This window comes from Talaromyces stipitatus, genomic scaffold (assembly GCF_000003125.1).
Source record: "Talaromyces stipitatus ATCC 10500 scf_1105507295589 genomic scaffold, whole genome shotgun sequence".
Taxonomy (NCBI): Eukaryota; Fungi; Ascomycota; class Eurotiomycetes; order Eurotiales; family Trichocomaceae; genus Talaromyces; species Talaromyces stipitatus.
In genome coordinates, this window is record NW_002990123.1 from 214,437 (window position 1) to 232,242 (window position 17,806).

The 17,806-nt window shown below is 49.6% G+C and overlaps 7 protein-coding genes across 7 annotated transcripts, besides 11 other annotated features; 1 reads left to right on the forward strand and 6 right to left on the reverse strand.

Annotated features, from left to right (window-relative positions):
- Positions 1 to 154: 154 nt before the first annotated feature.
- Positions 155 to 778, reverse strand: TSTA_008670 (uncharacterized protein; the record flags this gene model as incomplete). The annotated part of the gene is made up of 2 exons (XM_002488707.1): positions 155 to 636; positions 682 to 778. 2 exons carry the CDS (start codon positions 776 to 778, stop codon positions 155 to 157), a joined length of 579 nt encoding a protein of 192 aa, XP_002488752.1.
- Positions 173 to 751: a mobile genetic element.
- A 61-nt stretch (positions 779 to 839) lies between the features above and the next one.
- On the reverse strand, positions 840 to 1,483 carry TSTA_008680 (uncharacterized protein; the record flags this gene model as incomplete). The annotated part of the gene is made up of 2 exons (XM_002488708.1): positions 840 to 1,446; positions 1,473 to 1,483. 2 exons carry the CDS (start codon positions 1,481 to 1,483, stop codon positions 840 to 842), a joined length of 618 nt encoding a protein of 205 aa, XP_002488753.1.
- A 428-nt stretch (positions 1,484 to 1,911) lies between these two features.
- Positions 1,912 to 2,805: a mobile genetic element.
- TSTA_008690 (uncharacterized protein) lies at positions 1,970 to 3,879 on the reverse strand. Its single transcript, XM_002488710.1, has 2 exons — positions 3,405 to 3,879; positions 1,970 to 3,348 (listed from the first exon to the last, which is right to left on the reverse strand). The coding sequence occupies exons 1-2, from the start codon at positions 3,775 to 3,777 to the stop codon at positions 2,816 to 2,818; spliced, it is 906 nt and encodes a 301-aa protein (XP_002488755.1). The 5' UTR covers positions 3,778 to 3,879; the 3' UTR covers positions 1,970 to 2,815.
- Positions 2,135 to 2,556, forward strand: TSTA_008700 (uncharacterized protein; the record flags this gene model as incomplete). Its single annotated transcript, XM_002488709.1, has 1 exon — positions 2,135 to 2,556. A coding segment is annotated over one exon (422 nt), but the record flags the coding sequence as incomplete, so codon positions are not given.
- Positions 2,840 to 3,343: a mobile genetic element.
- A 618-nt stretch (positions 3,880 to 4,497) lies between the features above and the next one.
- TSTA_008710 (uncharacterized protein) lies at positions 4,498 to 6,174 on the reverse strand (the record flags this gene model as incomplete). The annotated part of the gene is made up of 2 exons (XM_002488711.1): positions 4,498 to 4,701; positions 4,957 to 6,174. 2 exons carry the CDS (start codon positions 6,172 to 6,174, stop codon positions 4,498 to 4,500), a joined length of 1,422 nt encoding a protein of 473 aa, XP_002488756.1.
- Positions 4,642 to 6,213: a mobile genetic element.
- Positions 6,147 to 6,917: a mobile genetic element.
- Positions 6,918 to 6,948: a microsatellite.
- Positions 6,949 to 7,364: 416 nt separating this feature from the next.
- Positions 7,365 to 13,567, reverse strand: TSTA_008720 (reverse transcriptase, putative; the record flags this gene model as incomplete). Its single annotated transcript, XM_002488712.1, has 5 exons — positions 7,365 to 7,384; positions 7,419 to 8,291; positions 8,330 to 10,388; positions 10,548 to 11,363; positions 11,402 to 13,567. 5 exons carry the CDS (start codon positions 13,565 to 13,567, stop codon positions 7,365 to 7,367), a joined length of 5,934 nt encoding a protein of 1,977 aa, XP_002488757.1.
- Positions 7,642 to 8,328: a mobile genetic element.
- Positions 8,367 to 11,297: a mobile genetic element.
- Positions 11,167 to 11,198: a microsatellite.
- A 51-nt stretch (positions 13,568 to 13,618) lies between the features above and the next one.
- Positions 13,619 to 14,896: a mobile genetic element.
- TSTA_008730 (reverse transcriptase, putative) lies at positions 13,640 to 16,575 on the reverse strand (the record flags this gene model as incomplete). The annotated part of the gene is made up of 4 exons (XM_002488713.1): positions 13,640 to 15,027; positions 15,065 to 16,004; positions 16,026 to 16,325; positions 16,348 to 16,575. 4 exons carry the CDS (start codon positions 16,573 to 16,575, stop codon positions 13,640 to 13,642), a joined length of 2,856 nt encoding a protein of 951 aa, XP_002488758.1.
- Positions 16,576 to 17,168: 593 nt separating this feature from the next.
- Positions 17,169 to 17,756: a mobile genetic element.
- Positions 17,757 to 17,806: the final 50 nt, after the last annotated feature.

Genomic DNA, 17,806 nt, shown 5'->3' on the forward strand with positions numbered 1-17,806 from the left:
GATCCGTGATCAGAGGTTGAGGAATCGTATTGAAACGACCTGTTCAAAAGAAATCCAGGCGCATAACCTGATGATGGGCCAGAGAGAGTGATATTGAGAAGTCTAACTAACTATCTGAGATCCGTGGCGTGCGAGGTTGATGTCCTTGCTACGATCACGCTAGGCCCAATGCGGTACCGACGTCTACCTGTATGGCGGTGGTCCCGTGATATCTTGTTACAACTTCTTCATCCCCCCCTTGTCCAATTTGAAATCCAGATTTGTCAAAGTTCCAAATATTAGATGGTGTAATCTTATAGCGTTCTATTGCAGTTTCTAGACGGTCAAACCAGGCCTGTATAAAGCTCGGGTCCTCAGCAAGATGTCGCTTTGGATCAATAGTCTTTTGCTTCATTTTGACGTATTCTTTGGGCAGTCGTTTGAGGAAGCGATAGACCCAGCGATCCCCGAGTTGAGGGGGGTTATCCGCGCCGGGGTGCATATTTTGAAGCACTTTATCCGCGTAGTTTTTAATCATGCGGACGGTTGGAGGGATTCCTCTATCATCTAGATCATTCATCCATAGAATTATAGCGCGTTCTTGATCCTCCGTCAATCGCTTGTGCGTTGGTCGTCGGTTTAGTTGAGAAGTGCCGCCTAACACGCGTCGCCGGAGCCGTTAGTAATCCACGCCAAATTGACGCGCCAACGGCTTGATTTTTTGCCCCGGGTTTTTCCTAAGTATCTCTAAGGCCTCTGAGATCCTGTTTTCCTCTTCTTTATACTTCTCGGATGGCATTTTGGTAGTGTTTTGGGGGTTTGTAATGATATGGGGAGTTTGAAATACCAAAAAATATCATTTATCTGACAATTTCACTTATGTGACGCGCACCCTCACCCGCTTCGCTGGTGAGGTGCGCGCTAGCGGCACGGGTAGATGAAAACTTGACTCTCTGCATGAGGAGTGGAAGGGGGCGGTTGTTGAGCAGAAGGAGGTATAGTGGTGTGGAGAAAGGAGGAGGTTGAGTAGAGGGGGGATTCTCTTGCTCTTGCTGAGCAATGTACGTATCCAATCCCTGAGATGGAGGCACGTCTTCCCCAGCTCGTCTTGCAGCACGATGAGCACGTCGATCTTGCTCTCTACGCCGACGAGCTTCAGCAACCTGCGGTGTATCCTGAGAGTGAGCACCTCGAAAATGGAAAGAGGGAGCAGAAGACGAGAGGGTATCTTGCTGACTCTGCTCTATAGTATGTTGCAAGAAGTGTTGGGCAGAGACGCATTGAGGGGCAATTCTTCGAAGTGAGGCATTAATTGGCCGCATGAAATGAGGAACATGAGTATCCTCAACTGGAGGCTCAGGGACGTCCGCTTCGTTTGCTTTTCCTTTTAGGAGCACGATTATCTTGTCTTTTATTTCGACACGTAAGACACGTCTTTCAAGTCCGATTGCCAGTTTTGTTCTTAAACTGGTCTAGGGGCTTGTCAGTTCCACAGCCCGAGCATGTCTGACGAGGCTCAGCCATCACGGCGAGCGGTGAAAAGGAACGGTATGGAAACCTAATGAGGGAAGCGTGGAGTAGGTGGTAAAAGGATATGAAGAAGGAGGAAAGTAGTGGTGTTGTTGTTGACAACGCGATGGTGGAAATTATGCGGGGAATATAAAACCCTAGATTATTGCCCTAACTACAATCCTGAAGCTGTCGAAACGTTGGTTTACTAGAGCGATGACTAAGCGAAGGCGAGCACTAAACAATATATACGTATAGGGAACTTGTCAAATAATCCAGATTACAAACGAGGCAGAGAGATCCGACGTTCGATCTTATAGGTCTAAAAAAAGGCACCTTAGGGCATATATCTGCGCACCTAGATTTCAGCCCAAAATTTACCCCTGATGAGAGACGGAGAACCGAATACATACAATCTTGCTAGTCACTTCTTTTCTTTTCATCCCAGTAAAACCCTCATTAGCAAAAGAGGTAAGACGTGTACTAACCAAAGAACAGGGACAAGCTCCTTCTCAAAGGAAAGAACGATCTCGCTCTAGAAGTCGATCCCAAGAGCGACGAGAACCTACGGCTCAAAATACTCAGAATGAGGCCACTTTCCAAGGAGAAACAGCAAGTTCGAATTGACTCTTTAAGTCGGCTGTAGGCAGCTGCAAATCGACTTGCTATGTTCGCATGGAAAAGGATTTGGCTGCACTGTCAATTAACGAATATCCTTTAAAACATTCAGCTTTATTGGATTCAGGGTCATCAATTCACGTTTTCAATGAGATAGAAAGGTTTGTGAACTTCCGGAAAGCAACGGCAGGAGACTTCTTATGGGCAGGCACCCACCAAGTACCTATCTTAGGATATGGAGAAGTGGATATCGAAATCCACGGCCTTGGTGGAAGACTTCAGATTCTGCGCCTTTATAACGTGGCATACTGCAAGGACTTTGTGGCAAACCTGGTGTCTTTCCAACAACTAAGAAAGCAAGGAATCTGGTGGGACACCAGAAGAGGCTTTGATTGCCTTCGGAACGAGAAAAATCAAGTCCTTGCGTATGTAAGAGAAAAGGAAGGTTAATTCGTACTCGAACATATCGCCAACGACCATCCTCTCGTAAAAACGGCCTTTATGATACGACGACACCGCTTCAATTCGTGGACAGTCAGAAAAGAACGAAAAGCTGACGCTAAGAAATGGCACGCTCGCTTTGGCCATCCTGGACCCCAAGCTATCGAACACCTTGCCACAACGACAAAAGGTGTAAGAGTGACTGGCCTATCCAAAGGTCCTACCACCGTACAGTGTGAAGCCTGTAGAAGGGCAAAAGCCAGACAAATCATACGACGAGAAAAAGAAATATTGTGGAACGACCTGGGCGAGCCCATGGAACTGATTGGTCAACTGCCTTTCGTATAGTTGCCGTAAAAGCCACTGTTGCAAGCTCAATATGAGATTTTAACGCATTCGTGAGGATTGGCACGGTGATTTGGCTAAGCAGTTCGTGCAGTAATTTGACACTTGTGGCTGCCCAGTTACGGCGATGTGGTAGTTCGTAGGTCGGAGTGTCGATATCGATCTGCATTCTAATTGGCCTGTGATCTGAGTCATGTTGTATCTCATCAGCGCGCTCATGCAATATAAGTCGATTAAATAACGATGTAGAGAGGAATGTTAGGTCAATGGTCGATTGTGATTGGCCACGCTCCCAGGTGACTACTCCTTCCTCAGTAGTGAGCTCGATTCCATGGCGATCCATGATTTCAAGTAATTTGGTGGCTTGTTCGTCGATTTTTGTGCCAGGGCCACCCCAGGCTGGATGGTGAACATTCATATCCCCAAGCACTAGGTGTGCTGAGGTTCGTGAGCTTCCTAATCAATTTAGCTCCCGTTCCACGTGTGTGCAAAAGTAGCTGAACGTGTCTCACTATAGATATTGTGGATGTAGAGATCATGTGGTTCGTACGATTCAGGATTGGAGTTGGGTAGACGGCGTTGATAGCGAATATGTAGAATTTGGTAATCAGGCGACACAACAGTGTGAGACCAGCTGGCTGGATCGATACTTTTATTAACGAATAAGGCCACACGGGCTCTTTGATTGTTCTTTGATTTGGGATAGAGTAGTTGGTGCGTGAGCCTTGCAGGTTGGTGTGTTGTATCATTCAATTCGTTTCTCCATGGTTCTTGGATTGCAATAACGGAGGCACGGAGGACTCGGGGATCGCGTAGAAATGTGGCCATGACCTCATCCTTTGATTTGTGCGTATTGTACTGTATAACTTCGAATAGTGTACTCATTGACTGAGGGCATCCGGAGAGGAGGGTGTGATCATGCTTCGTATAGTCTGTAGGCCATCTTCCTCAGCTTCCTCCTGGATGTGGGGTGCGTGTTGACGTTGGCTAGGCCTAAATCTATTCAGGAGCTCTGTATAGCCCTCTGAATCAATAGTCATGTTTTGATTGAGTTCACGATAACTAGCCGTACTGCTTAGGATGATGTTATTGTTATCCATCGTCATGCTCATATGAGGCTGCGGTATCTGGGGCAACGGTATTTCATCTGATTCATGAGATTGTGCACGTAGCTGGCGCATCTGGACACTTTTTCTGCGTAGCTGTTCGGCGCGGGTTTTGGACCTTGATTGATTGATTCATACACGCATCTAAGCCTAGTGGCCGGCGGCGCCTTCTAATTGGGCAGCGGGCGTACTGCCGTACAAAAGCATAAATCAACGTCAACGTGCCAAGACTTCCGGCTTGGCGCTGGCTCAATTAACACCACGCGAAAATCCCAACACATATCCGTATCCAGATCCGAAGAACACCAACAGGTAACGAGCGAACAGAACGCCGAAATAACAAAGGAAATGTGTATACATACAAAAGGAGTGAAGGATCTCGGTGCGGGATGACGTGATATATGTGCTTTGGTGCCCGGTTCTATTTCTAAACGTGTCGAGTGGCTGATCCGTGCGAGCCGAATCAACGTGGTTACTCTTCATCGAGACAGTGTCGCACTCACTGTGAGCGCGTGGTTATTAGGAGGATTGCGTGACGGAACTGTGTCAATAGACCAGTCTGCATCATGAAATCGATACTCTGCCGAACCCACTGAGGTTCGCTGAGGAGCTTTCGATAGTCTGTTTCGCGTGCTTCTTTCCAGAGGGTCTCCAAACGTAGGTTTATATGGATAGGGCACCGTACGAGGACGTGGGCCGTATCCTGATCTCCAAGGCCACATTGGCATTGAGGTGAGTCTTCAATCCGTACGCTCGCTAGGAAGCTGCGTAGCGCTGATTTACCTGTTTGTAGTTGGATCAACACCGAACTCCAAGTCCGTCGTAATCCTTCGTGCAGCTGCAACACCATCTTCGTTGGCTCTTTGATTATCCGATAGAGATGCCGTCCATGCTTGGCATGCTCCCACTGGTCCTTCCACCACTTTGCAAAGCCTGCATGTAGTCTCTGGCGACACACTGCAACAAGGATAGTTGACTGATTTGGAATATATGACATTCGTGCGGCGTGTGGTGTAGTCTGGTTGGGTGCATTGATCCTGGCTATACGGGCGTTCTCTTGTGTACGCTGTGTCGCCTCAACTGCAGCCAACTTTGCAAGTTGGTCTGCTTTCTCGTTGCCTGGGACCCCTTCGTGGCCTGGGACCCACTGTAGTCGTACACGCCATCGGGATCGGTTGTCGCGTAGGAGGCCCAGGTGTCGTACGATCCGTCGGATGATATACTGCCCAGAGGACCGCCCTGGCTGGCACGTGGCGCGTATCGCGGCTTGATTATCTGTGTAGATCGTGGCTTCGTGTGGGTTGTCGCCGCGTGGCTGGCTTCGGAGTAGGATTTCCAATGCCGCGTCGATTCCCTCCAGCTCCCCTGCGTAAACAGTATGTGTATCAGATGAGCCTACTGGCTTATACGCCTGTCCTATTGATGAGTAGACTGCTGCCCCAATCCCATTGTCAAAGCCACTTCCGTCGGTAAAGAACTGTATTGTTGTATCTGTTCCTGAGGTTGCTTCAATAGCCTTAATAGCCTCCTCACGGGTGTCGTTAATCCTTGCTTCTGGTGGCTCCCACCATGGTGGCACTACAAAGGCGTAGATCGTCTCGATACGTTGACTAGTATCACGTCCAAGTTTGCGGTTGATGGCTGTTTCCAATCGGTGAAGTGGCGACGTGTATGGGTCGTTACGGTGGGCTTGGCCACGTATATGGTAAAGCGTAGATCGAAGTGGCGAGGTCATGATCCGCAGGCAGGCCTCCTCAGCCAGCTTTGCGAGCGTGAGCTCTGCAGGTGGTACGTGGAGGCAGACCTCTAGGGCCTGTTGTGACGTACGTTTGAAGGCGCCAGATATCCGGTGAAGGGCCTGATCCTGGATCGATCGGATAGCTTGCTCCGCAGCCCGTTGCGCACCAGTGAAGCCTCTTCCACCTCGTATATACCACGTGGAGCACGCGTACATGATTTGTGGCTGGAGAACAGCCGTGTATATTTTCCGTAGATGAACCAGGGGCGTTCCCCATGTCGATCCTGCGGTTGAGCTTAATCCCGCCACCAATTTTGCCGCCTTCTCTCTCATCTCCTGTACGTGCACTTCCCCGGTGAGGTGGGTATCCAGATAGACCCCGAGATATTTGATCGAGTCCACAGGCTTGATTTCCACTCCCTTGATTATGAGAGGCATATCCAGCCTAACCCTTGGTTTAGGCACCATTTGGTGCTTCCGCCAGAAGTGGGTAGTTGATATTTGGCAGGTGCGAATTTAGAGGCATGAGTCCTCTCCCAGCGCTCTGCAACTTGGTGCGCTTTGGTGAGTGTGCAGCAGTTGGCTGCGGCGGAGGTCCCAAACGCCATATCGTCAATATATCCAAGTACGACCACGTCCGGGCACTCGGCGAGTATCTGCTCAATAAGGTCTGCATTAAAGAATAGGAATAAGATTCGTGACAGTGGGGAGCCCTGTGGGATGCCCGTATTGACTGGAAATTCCCCCATATTGCCCTCTAGGAGCGTGATTGACGTGCGGTGATTGCTTAGAAAGCTCTCAATCCAGCCAATCAGGTCCTCTGGCACCAGGCGCTTTCGTAGGTCGTGTATCAGCCTTATATGATTGACGTTATCAAAAGCCCCCGCCGCGTCAAGTGCAAGCCCTGAGGCTACTCGTGAGCCCTCTCTCCACGCACTATGGGTCTCTTCTAGTAGGAGATGGATTGCCAGCTCGCATGAGCGGCCGCGACGTCCTCCAATATGTTGCTTTGGTAGAAGATTGTATTGCTCCACTAGATAGCTGAGCCTCCTGGCTAACACTGATTCTAGTGCTTTACCAATCGTGCTTAGTAACGCTATTGGGCGGTATGCTTTTGGGTCAGAGTAATCAGGCTTTCCAGGCTTGCGAAGGATGACTGTTGTCGACCTTCGGAAGTGGTCAGTAGTAGTAGTAGTAGTAGTAGTAGTAGTATTGATATACCCGCTGTAGCTGGCCGCTGACTAAGAGCCGCTATCCAGGTGTGTGCCTAAGCCTGCAGGCACCAAGAGATCCGCGGCCCAGCCACGGGTGGTGCGCCATAGAGGCGCGCCACAGAGAAACGGAAGCTAAGGAAACAAGAATAACGAATGCAAACATGTCAAACAAACAAATAAATCAAACATCTTGGTCGGCTAGTGCGCGTACGCCCCGCCTACAAGAATTCCCAAATTCTTTACAAGTCCTCTGAACTGCACCAGTTCGCTTCAAACCCACATATCCTGTATTCCTCATAAAAATCTGCGTATCTCACCCTTCGCAAATCCGAATTGTACGTCCTCTACATTGCATCCCGTTGGCTGGCTCTGAATCACTTGATCCAAGGCTCGTATTCGTGTCAATCCTGGTCCTTACTGATAACGACGTCGACCTGGAACGCACGTCATCTACGTGCGTGTTCGTACATGTTCCCACGTCAGTGTCCTTGTCATTTGCAGGCTCCAATTGAGCCGCTGTTTCTGCGCTTTCATAGGTGCCAACTGCTTCCGGATCTACCTCACGGGATTGATCAAGCACTCGCGTGTCAATGATGAACTGCGCGATTGCAATTGCAGCCTTTTTTTCCTTGAGTAATGCTTGCAGATCTGTTGTGCGTCGGAATCCCTTGATTCGTGACCACATGAGACCGCGTTCATTCTCATACAGTGGGCATTCCATGAGGATATGTCGTACTGATTGACCAGATAGGCCGCAGGCACAGTATGGTTGTTCTCGCCTGTTAATTCGCCACAGATAGTGCGCTAGCCCGATTCGTTCGGTACGCAGCTGTATCAGTATTGACGATGTTGCTTTGCGGAGAAAGGTCCAATATTGGAGTGTGCGCTTGGAAGGCTGAGTGACAAGTTTTTTGGTAGGTTTCCCTGCCTTTTGCTTGTCCCACCGTCTCTCCCAGGCATCCTTGGTTGATTGGCGTATTCTGCGTTTTGCAGCTGCTGCGAGTATGGTCCATCCTTCACTTGATAGATCTCCAGGTACGATTTGCCTTCGTGCACCCATTAGAGCCGCACGTTTTGCAGCCCTGTCTGCAGCTTCATTTCCAGGAACACCCTCATGGCCTGGAATCCACCTCAGTGTTACATCGATGTCCTCATCCGTACACTTCCTCAGTGAATCGACACAGCCCTGAATGTACGTTTGACCAGAGACCATACGCAGGTTCATGAGAGTTTTAAGCGCGGCTTGGCTATCTGAGAAAATAACTAGTTTCTTGGTTCGTATGTCCTGGTCTGCAATTTGAAGCGCAGTTTCGAGCGCGAATTTGATCCCACAGACCTCAGCTGCGTATACTGTTGAGGTGCCTTCCGTACCAATACACTCCGTTCGTTGTTTTCTGAATGTTGGAAGACCATGGACGCGCCAATATAGCCTTGATATCCACTGCCGTCCGTGTATATTGCGATATGCTCATTCTTGCATGTGATGTCGTTATGTACTGATACTGCCTTCTCTCGCTCATCAATCACAACCTTTGGAGGCTCATGCCACGGTGCCTGAACGTATGCAGATCGGCTCTCCCATTTCCCTGCCAAGGTTCCGGGGGGAGCCAATAAGCATCCGCCCTTCTTCCAGGCATGAGCTTCCATGGGAGTGTATCCGCCAAGCTTGAGTTCGCCGCTGGTGCGTCGATTGACTAGGCCGTCAGGAATTGCAAAGGCAGGACCTGTGCGGATCCGGATGGCTACAGCCTTTGTGAGTTGATCCAGTTGCAACCGGATTGGCATTAGGTGAAGCTCTATATTGAGGGCCTCCGCAGCCGTTGTACGAAAAGCACCGCTGATCAGGCACGCTGCGCGCTTTTGGATAGTTGTAAATTTGCGTACAGTTTGTGTAATTTGCCTCTGGCTCATGAGGTCTGGTTGGAACCAGGCTGCAGCGCCATACAGCATCTGTGGGATAACAATTGCTTGATAGATCCTTCTCATGGAGCCTAGTGCGACCCCCCATGTGGATCCTGATAGGCCACGTAGAGCTTCCAGGCTGGTGCCTGCTTTTGCAATGGCTTCATCACGATGTGTGTCAAAGCTTAGCTTCGTATCGAGCCAGATGCCGAGATATTTGACAGCTTCTTTGGGCTTTATTTCAACTTCATCGCGCAGCTGGATTGGCTGCGATTCAGGATTGGTCGTGCTTCGTGGGTTCACAAAGTGAATTAGTTGATACTTCTTCGTGTCAAACACTGAAGCGTGTCGTACCGCCCATTGATCTGCGATCTCGCTAGCTTTTTGAAGCTTTCTTATTGTTTCTGTCTCTGTATTCCCTGTGGTCATCAAGGCTACGTCGTCCACCCATCCGCTTGTCGTTGTGTGATTGACTATATCCGCACAATCCTCAATCAGATCCGCGTTGTAAATCAGATATAAGATAGGTGAGATTGGTGATCCTTGTGGGATGCCTGTTGGTGTAGGAATTTGGCCAGATATCCCCTCAGGGATCCGTATCTTGGTGCTTCGATTTGTGAGAAAGGCAGTCACCCACGGCACAAAGTGCCCTAGACGTCGTTTCTTCATATTGTGTAGTAGTCGTAGGTGGTGGGCATTGTCGTAGGCACCGCTGACGTCCAATAGGAGCATAGATACGACGGCATGGCCACGTCCCCAGGCTCCACGGATTCGATCGAGGATGATCTGTATGGCATGATCCGTGGATATTCCTTTACGGCCACCTAGGTGGCTTGAAGGAAGCAATCCTTCACTTTCCATGGCGTAGCTGATGCGGCGTGCAATAATTGCTTCGAGAAACTTGCCGAGCGTGTTGAGCAAGGCCACAGGTCTGTACGCCTTGGGTGTACGATAGTCCCTGTTGCCGCCTTTACGTATTACGACGGTGATTGAGCGCTGGAAGTGAGTGGGATTGTAGCCAGTTCTTATGCAGGCATTAAAGATTTCGTATAGAGTGTCGATGATTACTGGGATGCTAATGATTTTATGCCAGAAGCTGTTTGGAATGCCATCCTCACCCGGTGCTTTATCTGGTGGCGTTGAACGAATAACATACTCGATCTCGTGGCGTGGGATCTCCGGGAATTCGATTTGTGACGGATATTGGCTGTCTGTGATGTCTGATAGATCTGCATTTGGGATAGCTGGGAAGAACGCTTCCCTAAGAAGCTGCGTTTTTGCTTCCACTGTTTCCGCTGTATGGCCATCCAAGTCTTGTAGGGTTGGGGTGATTCCTGATTCATACGCTCCATTACGCGAGCGTGCCCACTTTGCCAATTTCCAGAGGCCTAAGGGGCCTTGCTCTGTCGCCTGCTGTACGCGACGTCGATGGCCCAGTCGTAAGGATTTCTTGACTAGGCGTTTCTTCTTGTTACGGGCTCGTAGGTAAGCCCTCCAGATCCACGGATTGTGGGTGTTTGAGAATTGACGTCGTAGCTGGCGGCAGGTTCGTACAGCCTCTTTGCATTCAGGTGTAAAATCTGGATTGCTCCACGCGCTCGGACGAGCCCATGGAACTGATTGATCAACCGCTTTGCGAATAGCCGCTGTAAAGGCCACTGTTGCAAGTTCAATATGAGATTTTTATGCGTTTACAAGCCTTGGTGCGATGAGTTGGCTAAGCGATTCCTGTAGCACTTTGATATCTGTTGCTGCCCAGTTGCGGCGCCGTCGTGGTTCGTGAGTTGGTGTATCAATGTCGATCTGCGTCCTGATTGGCCAGTGGTCAGAGTCATGTTGGATCTCATCTGCACGCTCGTGTAGTACAAGACGATGAAATAAGGTTGTAGATAAGAATGTTAGATCGATTGTTGATTGTGATTGGCCACGTTCCCAGGTGACTAGTCCTTCTTCGGTAGCAAGCTCGATCCCATGGCGATCCATGATCTCAAGCAATTCTGTGGCTTGTTCGTCGATTTTGGTGCCAGGGCCACCCCAGGCTGGATGGTGGGCGTTCATGTCCCCAAGAACTATATGTGCTGTGGTTCGTGAGCATCCTAGTCGGGTTAGTTCTCGATCTATGTGCGTAAAGGTTGTCGACCGTGGTTCATTATAGATATTGTGGATATAGAGATCGTGTGGTTCGGAATTTGAATTCGAATGTAGGCAACGTTGATAGCGAATATGTAGGATTTGATAGTCAGGCGATATGACAGTGTGAGACCAGCTGGCCGGATTGATGCTTTTATTGACAAATAAGGCCACACGGGCTCTCTTATTGTTATTAGTGTTGTTGTTGTTGTCGTTAGGTTTGGGATAGAGGAGTTGATGTGTAAGACTCGCAGGCTGGTGCGTTGTATTGTTTAGTTCGTTTCTCCATGGTTCCTGAATTGCAATCACGGAGGCGCGGAGAGCTCGGGGATCACGTAAGAATGTGGCCATGACCTCATCCTTGGATTTATGCGTGTTATACTGTATAATCTCAAATATTGCACTCATTGGTCGAGAACATCTGGAGACGAGCGTGTGTTCATATCTTGTACAGTTTGTAGGTCATCCTCCTCCTCTTCTTCCTCAATAGGGGCTGCGCGTGGTCCTTGACTGGGATGGAAACTATTCAAAAGTTCTGTATAGCCTTCCGAATCAATAGTTGTGTTGTCATTAAGTTCACGGTAGCTAGCCGTGCTGCTTAGGATGACGTTGTTGTCTTCCATTGTCATGTTTATCTGTGGAAGCTGTGATATCCGGGGTAGTGGTATCTCATCCGAATCTTGAGATCGTGTACGTACTTGGCGGTGGGCCTGGATGCGCTGTCTGCGTATCTGTTCAAGGTAGGCTCTTGATCTGGTGACTGGAGCCGTTGATTTTGCCATGTTATCCTTGCTGAGTAGTGTCGGGTCGATAGTCTCCACAGGAGCGCTCGATTGAGTGATATCTATAGCCGATTGGATCTGTTCCGTGGGCTCTGATTCGTTCTCGTCGTTGTTGTTGGATGATTTAGATTTAGGTGGTCTACCGCGAGGCTGTTTTTTAACAGCTGTGAATGGGATTGCCTTAATTTTTTCAGCTGTTGGTATGATTCGTGAGGTTGTAGGGGCCTCTGGTGTTTGTGGGCGTGTTGTTGATGCTGTAGGCTCATTGATTTCAGTAGGAACTATAGGTGCTGTAGTTGATGTCTTTGTACGCTTTACCGCCCCTGAGATGCTTTTAGTGGTTGTTGATTTAGTCGTATTGGTGCGCTTCCTTGTGGATGCTTGGATCTGCGCAGCTTCGTGAGGAGTAGGATCCTCATTCGCAGTAGTATTCTGTTGCATCGGCTTGGGCTGTAAGTACTGAGGCACCCGATGAAATGGTTCACAATTGATTAGCGCGATCTTAGCCTTATCTAAGGCCTCACGTCGTAAGCCACACTTGGTACTTATAGCCTTATGTGAGCCACTGCAATTGGCACATTTTGGTGTGAATTCTATTCCCTGGCTCTGATGCGAAGGGCATTCCCAGGTCGGATGCTCCTTTGCACAGATCCCACAAATATATTTTGGATTTGGACACTGCGCGTGGACGTGCCCATATTTCTGGCACTTCTTGCACATCTTACACCGTCCTTCTCGACAATAAGGCCTATTGGTGTGGCTCCGAGATTGCCACACTGTCCCCATGGAGATTGCATCGTTAGCCACAATTGGATTTGTAAACTCAACAACAAGAGATCCTTCATGCTTGCTTTTAGGATTGGTAAGCCAGCCAACGTGTGCAATCTCAATCTTTGCATTCCGGCCCCAGGCATGGTGATTTTCTGCAGCTATTCGCTGTTTGAATTCCTCACCTAGATCCACGTTCCGGATAGGCATTCCATCGATCACAATTCCCCACGTGGGTACCCGTACGTACGCTGTTTCCCCAAATTCATGAACCCAATTCTTTGCATGCCTGCGGAGGACCTCCGCTGCTGCTGCGTTCGATGCCCGTAGGCTAACATCCCCCGATGGGAGTGGTCGAGCAGCAATGAATACATGACCGGCTAGAGGCAGGCTTGGAGTGCCCTTCGCTGCGTGGGCCCTGGCTCGTTCGGCTCGCTTCACGATCTCCGCAGGATGCAGTTCACGTATCTCCTTGCGGATAGCTTCATCGCGGATCTTAACGACAATCTCACAGTCCATACTCAGCTCTGTATGGCTGACACCTGGTGTGGAGGAGCCGGCGCTTCGAGATGAGGGTGCGGCTGCGCTCCGAAGACTGGCCTGCCAATTCTGGGTATTCCATGCTTTCCACGGGGATACAGATGACAATCCGGTTGTAGCGCTTGATTGAGATGCTTGATTGGATCGTGTCCGGAGCACCGCGGTGTCCTTTTGGACATCTACAAGCAGCCGCTTGAGATCCGTAAGGATTTCCGGACCAGATTTGTGAGCGGTAGTGAAGTCTCGTACGTCGTTGATAAATCCTCTAATCATTGGATTATCCTGGCCTTCGCGAGGGTTCGAGTATATATACTGAGCGAGCAGCTCCGCTGCCTTAGCAAGGTCTTCCATTTTCGTATAAGTCTTGATTGGTCGTTGTTGGTTGGTGATTGGCGGTGGTGGTGGTGGTTGTTGAGCCCCGGCGCGTATTAGGACGCGTCGTTGTGGATGCAGATTTTCACCCGTTGAGGGTGTCAACATGCGCGCCTGAGCCATTACTACGCTCTTACCTAGTAAAAGTAGGCTCGATTGATAGCTCTTGACTCCTCGGAAGTGGTCAGGGCAGTATCATTGACGTAGACACGCATTAAAGAGATTAACGAGATAGGCCTCAATAGTAGGAAGCAGCCTTTGAAGGACCAGATTAGGGATCCCATCTGGCCCTGGTGCTTTATCAAGCTTTACATTGTTTATTGCGGTGCGGACTTCGTCTAATGTAATTGGTAGTATCATATACGGTTCGGGATATCTGAATTGTGGCCCAATGTCCGACAAATCTGCCTCTGGGGGCTCCGGATGGAGGACCTTTCGGAATAGAGCTGCTTTCTCCTTTGGGGCTGTGTAATTCGTGTTATTATAGTGTAGCGTTGGAGTAAATGTGGCACGTGGCTTGCCCCGGTTGCGGACCCAACGGGCAATCCTCCAGAAACCATCTATTGACTCTGTTGCCTGCTCAATTCGTTGGCGGTGTAGATCTCGTGCGAGCTCGTTAGTGCGCCGTTTCATCTCTTTCCTAGCCTCTGCGTAGTCCTCCCATGCCTGATTTGTGTTTATACGACGTGCGTGTCGTCGACACCTGGACACTTGGTGTTTGAGCTTCGCCATCTCTGGGGTGTAGCCCGCGCGTGAGTAGGTAGTGATCTGCTTTGTAGGGGTCGCCTGCTCAGCTGTTTGATTGATTGCCTCGACCAGATAGCGGATCGCCTCATTGATCGCCTCATTGTCATTGAGCTCCCTTGGGTGCCAGTAGTACGTATCCATCAGTTTAAGGAAGAGGTCCCAATCTGTTGCATTCCACTGCTTGCGGACCATTGGAGGAACACGTACAGCGGTGAGGTCAAATTGAGTAAGGATTGGGACGTGATCTGCACCATACCACCACTCTCTCTTGGTGTCGCAGTTCACTACCCGGTTGGCTAGATTGTGCGATGCCCACACTAGATCAATCGTAGATTTGGCGTTTGCCCTCTCGTACGTGATCGTGCCTGGTGGTAGGAGCTGCTCAAGCCTATGCTCATCCATAAGGTCAATCAGTTCGGTGGCCTCCTCGTCAACGTGTTGATATCGCGTGCCCGCCCACAGCGGGTGATGTCGGTTGAAGTCCCCCAATACGATATACTGCGCCCTAGGTGCCATGGCAGTTTGCAGGGCGCTAATTACAGATTCCTCGTTGCTATTGACTCCTGGATTGTATACATTGTGAATGTGGATAGTTCCATGGGCGGCTGTATAAAGTGTCAACGTGCTCAGTTCTCTATTGTGATATTGGACCTCCCATGTGGCTGGATCCAGCCCTCTGTTGACAGAGAAACAGACACGTGGGCGTTTCTCGTATTCCTCTCGGGGTGTTGGCTGTAGTAGAATATGGAAGCTGCCCTTGAGCGCTAGTGAGTAGGTTGTTAGTGGGTCGGGGTTTTGGATCTTGTCGTTGGGGCCGTTGACAGTATCATATTGTCCTTAGTGATATAGTGTCAACAGTCTCTATAGGAGGACTAGATTGGGTAATATTTAGGGCCGATTGAATCTGTTCGGTGGGCTCCAACTCGCTATCATCGTTTTTGGACGATTTGGATTTGGATGACCTGCCGCCAGGCCGCTTCTCAATGGTTGTAAACGGGATGGCCCTGACTTTCTCAGCTGTTGGCATGATTCTTGAGGTCGTAGGGGCCTCCGGTGTTTGTAGACGTGTTGTTATTGGAGCTATTGTGGCTCCAGAGGTGCTTTTAGCAGTTGTTGATTTGGTGGTGGTATGCTTCTTTGTAACTGCTTGAATCTGCGCAGCTTCATAAGGTGTAGGATCCGTATTTGTGGCAGTGTACTGTTGCATCGATTTTGGCTGTAGATAATGAGGTACTCGATGGAATGGTTCACAGTTGATTAGTGCGTATTTTGCCTTTTCTAGGGCCTCACGTCGTAGGCCGCAACTAGTGCTTACAGTCTTATGTGGACCCTTGCAGTTGGCACATTTTGGCGTAAAATCTTTTTCCTTATTCTGATGTGAAGGGCATTCCCAGGTCGGATGCTCCTTGGCACAGAATCCACAGATAAATTTTGGATTTGGACACTGCGCGTGGACGTGTCCATATTTTTGACACTTTTTGCACATCTTGCACCGTCCCTCTCGACAATAGGGCCTATTGGTGTGGCTCCGAGACCGCCATATAGTCCCCATGGAAATTGCATCATTGGCCACAATTGGATTTGTAAACTCAACCACGAGAGATCCTTCATGACTCCTAGGCTTGGTGAGCCAGCCAACATGCGCGATTTCGATCTCGGCTTTCCGGCCCCAGGCGTGTTGATTCTCGGCAGCTAGTTGTTGCTTGAAATCATCGTTTGACAAATCCGCTTCCCGAATAGGCATCCCATCGATAACGATTCCCCATGTAGGCATACGTACGTACGCAGATTCCCCGAATACGCGAACCCGATTCTTTGCGTGTCAGCGGAGGACTTCAGCTGCAGCAGCATTCGAAGCTCGCAGACTGATATCACCAGAGGGAAGCTGTCGCGCAGCAATAAAGACATAACCGGCTAGAGCTAGGCTTGGAATGCCCTTCGCTGCTTGGGCCCTAGCTCGTTCGGCACGCTTCACGATATCTGCAGGTTGCATTTTACGTATCTCCTTACGGAGGGCCTCGTCACGAATTTTCACAGTGATGTCGCAGTCCATGCCTAGTTCTGTATGGCTGACACCTGGTGTAGAGGAGCCGGTGCTTTGAGATGTAGGTATGGCTGCATTTCGAAGGCTGGCCTGCCAATTCTGGGTGTTCCACGTTTTCCATGGGGACATGGATGATAGTCTGGTTGACGCGCTTGATGATTGCTCTGATCGTGTACGGATTACCGGTGTCTTTTTGAACATCCTGAAGCAGCCACTTGAGGTCCACAAGGATTTCCGTACCAGATTTTTGTGAGGCTGTGAAGTTCTCGTCCTCAATAAATCCTCGTATCATCGGGTTATCCTGACCCTCGCGAGGCCTAGAGTGTATATATTGAGCCATAAGCTCTGCAGCACAGGCAAGATCTTCCAGTTTTGTGAAGGTTTTGATTGGTCGTTGTTGCTTGGTTTGTTGTTGTTGTGGTTGTTGAGCACGGGCGCGTACGAGAGCGCGTCGTTGCGGATGCAGATTTAGGCCTCGCCCTCACCCGCGGGTCGGGTGCGCTCTAGGTCTGACCCTCGAGGGTCCACAAACAAGACAAACATGTCACGACCTCGCTCACGGGAGTATTCGCTCACTAAGCCGTTGCGCCAAAAAGACCAGAATATTGGGGATGGTGGGTCCTCTCTACTACTCTCTCATATAGTAAGGTTGCCAGAGCCGTCACAAAACATGAGAAGCTCGTAAGTTGCATAATTTATGCAGCTCGTAGCTGTATTTTCCAGTATTTCTCTTACAGAATTATTGTGGGAGAAGGGACAATAGATGTAACAACGTTACAAGGGATATATATATATATAATTACGTTCGAGAGGAATCACTGAAGGCTAAGCACACAAGGTAGGGTATGGAATGTCAATGTACTGAAACCTATCTCTCCTGCTTCCGCAGCATGCATTCTATATAAGAGACATTGAAACCGATCTCGATGGCGTGTACGACTACAGTGGGTGCCAGGCCACGAAGGGGTCCCAGGCAACGAGAAAGCAGACCAGCTGGCAAAGTTGGCTGCAGTCGAGGCGACACGGCGTACACAGGAGAACGCCCGCATAGCCAGGATCAGCGCACCCAATCAGACTACACCACACGCCGCACGAATGTCGTATATTCCAAATCAGTCAACTATCCTTATGGCAGTGTGTCGCCAGAGGCTACATGCAGGCTTTGCAAAGAGGTGGAAGGAACAGTGGGAGCATGCCAACCATGGACGGCATCTCTATCGGATAATCAAAGCACCAACGAAGATGGTGTTGCAGCTGCACGAGGGATTACGACGGGCTTGGAGTTCAGTGTTAATCCAACTACAAACAGGTAAATCAGCGCTACGCAGCTTCCTAGCGAGTGTACGGATTGAAGACTCACCTCAATGCGAATGTGGCCTTGGGGATCAGGATACGGCCCACGTCCTCATACGGTGTCCTACCCATATAAACCTGCGTATGGAGACTCTCTGGAAAGAAGCACGCGAAACAGATTATCGGAAGCTCCTTAGCGAACCTCAGTGGGTTCGGCAGAGTATTGAATTTATGATGCGGACTGGTCTATTGACGCAGTTCCATCACGTAACCCCCTT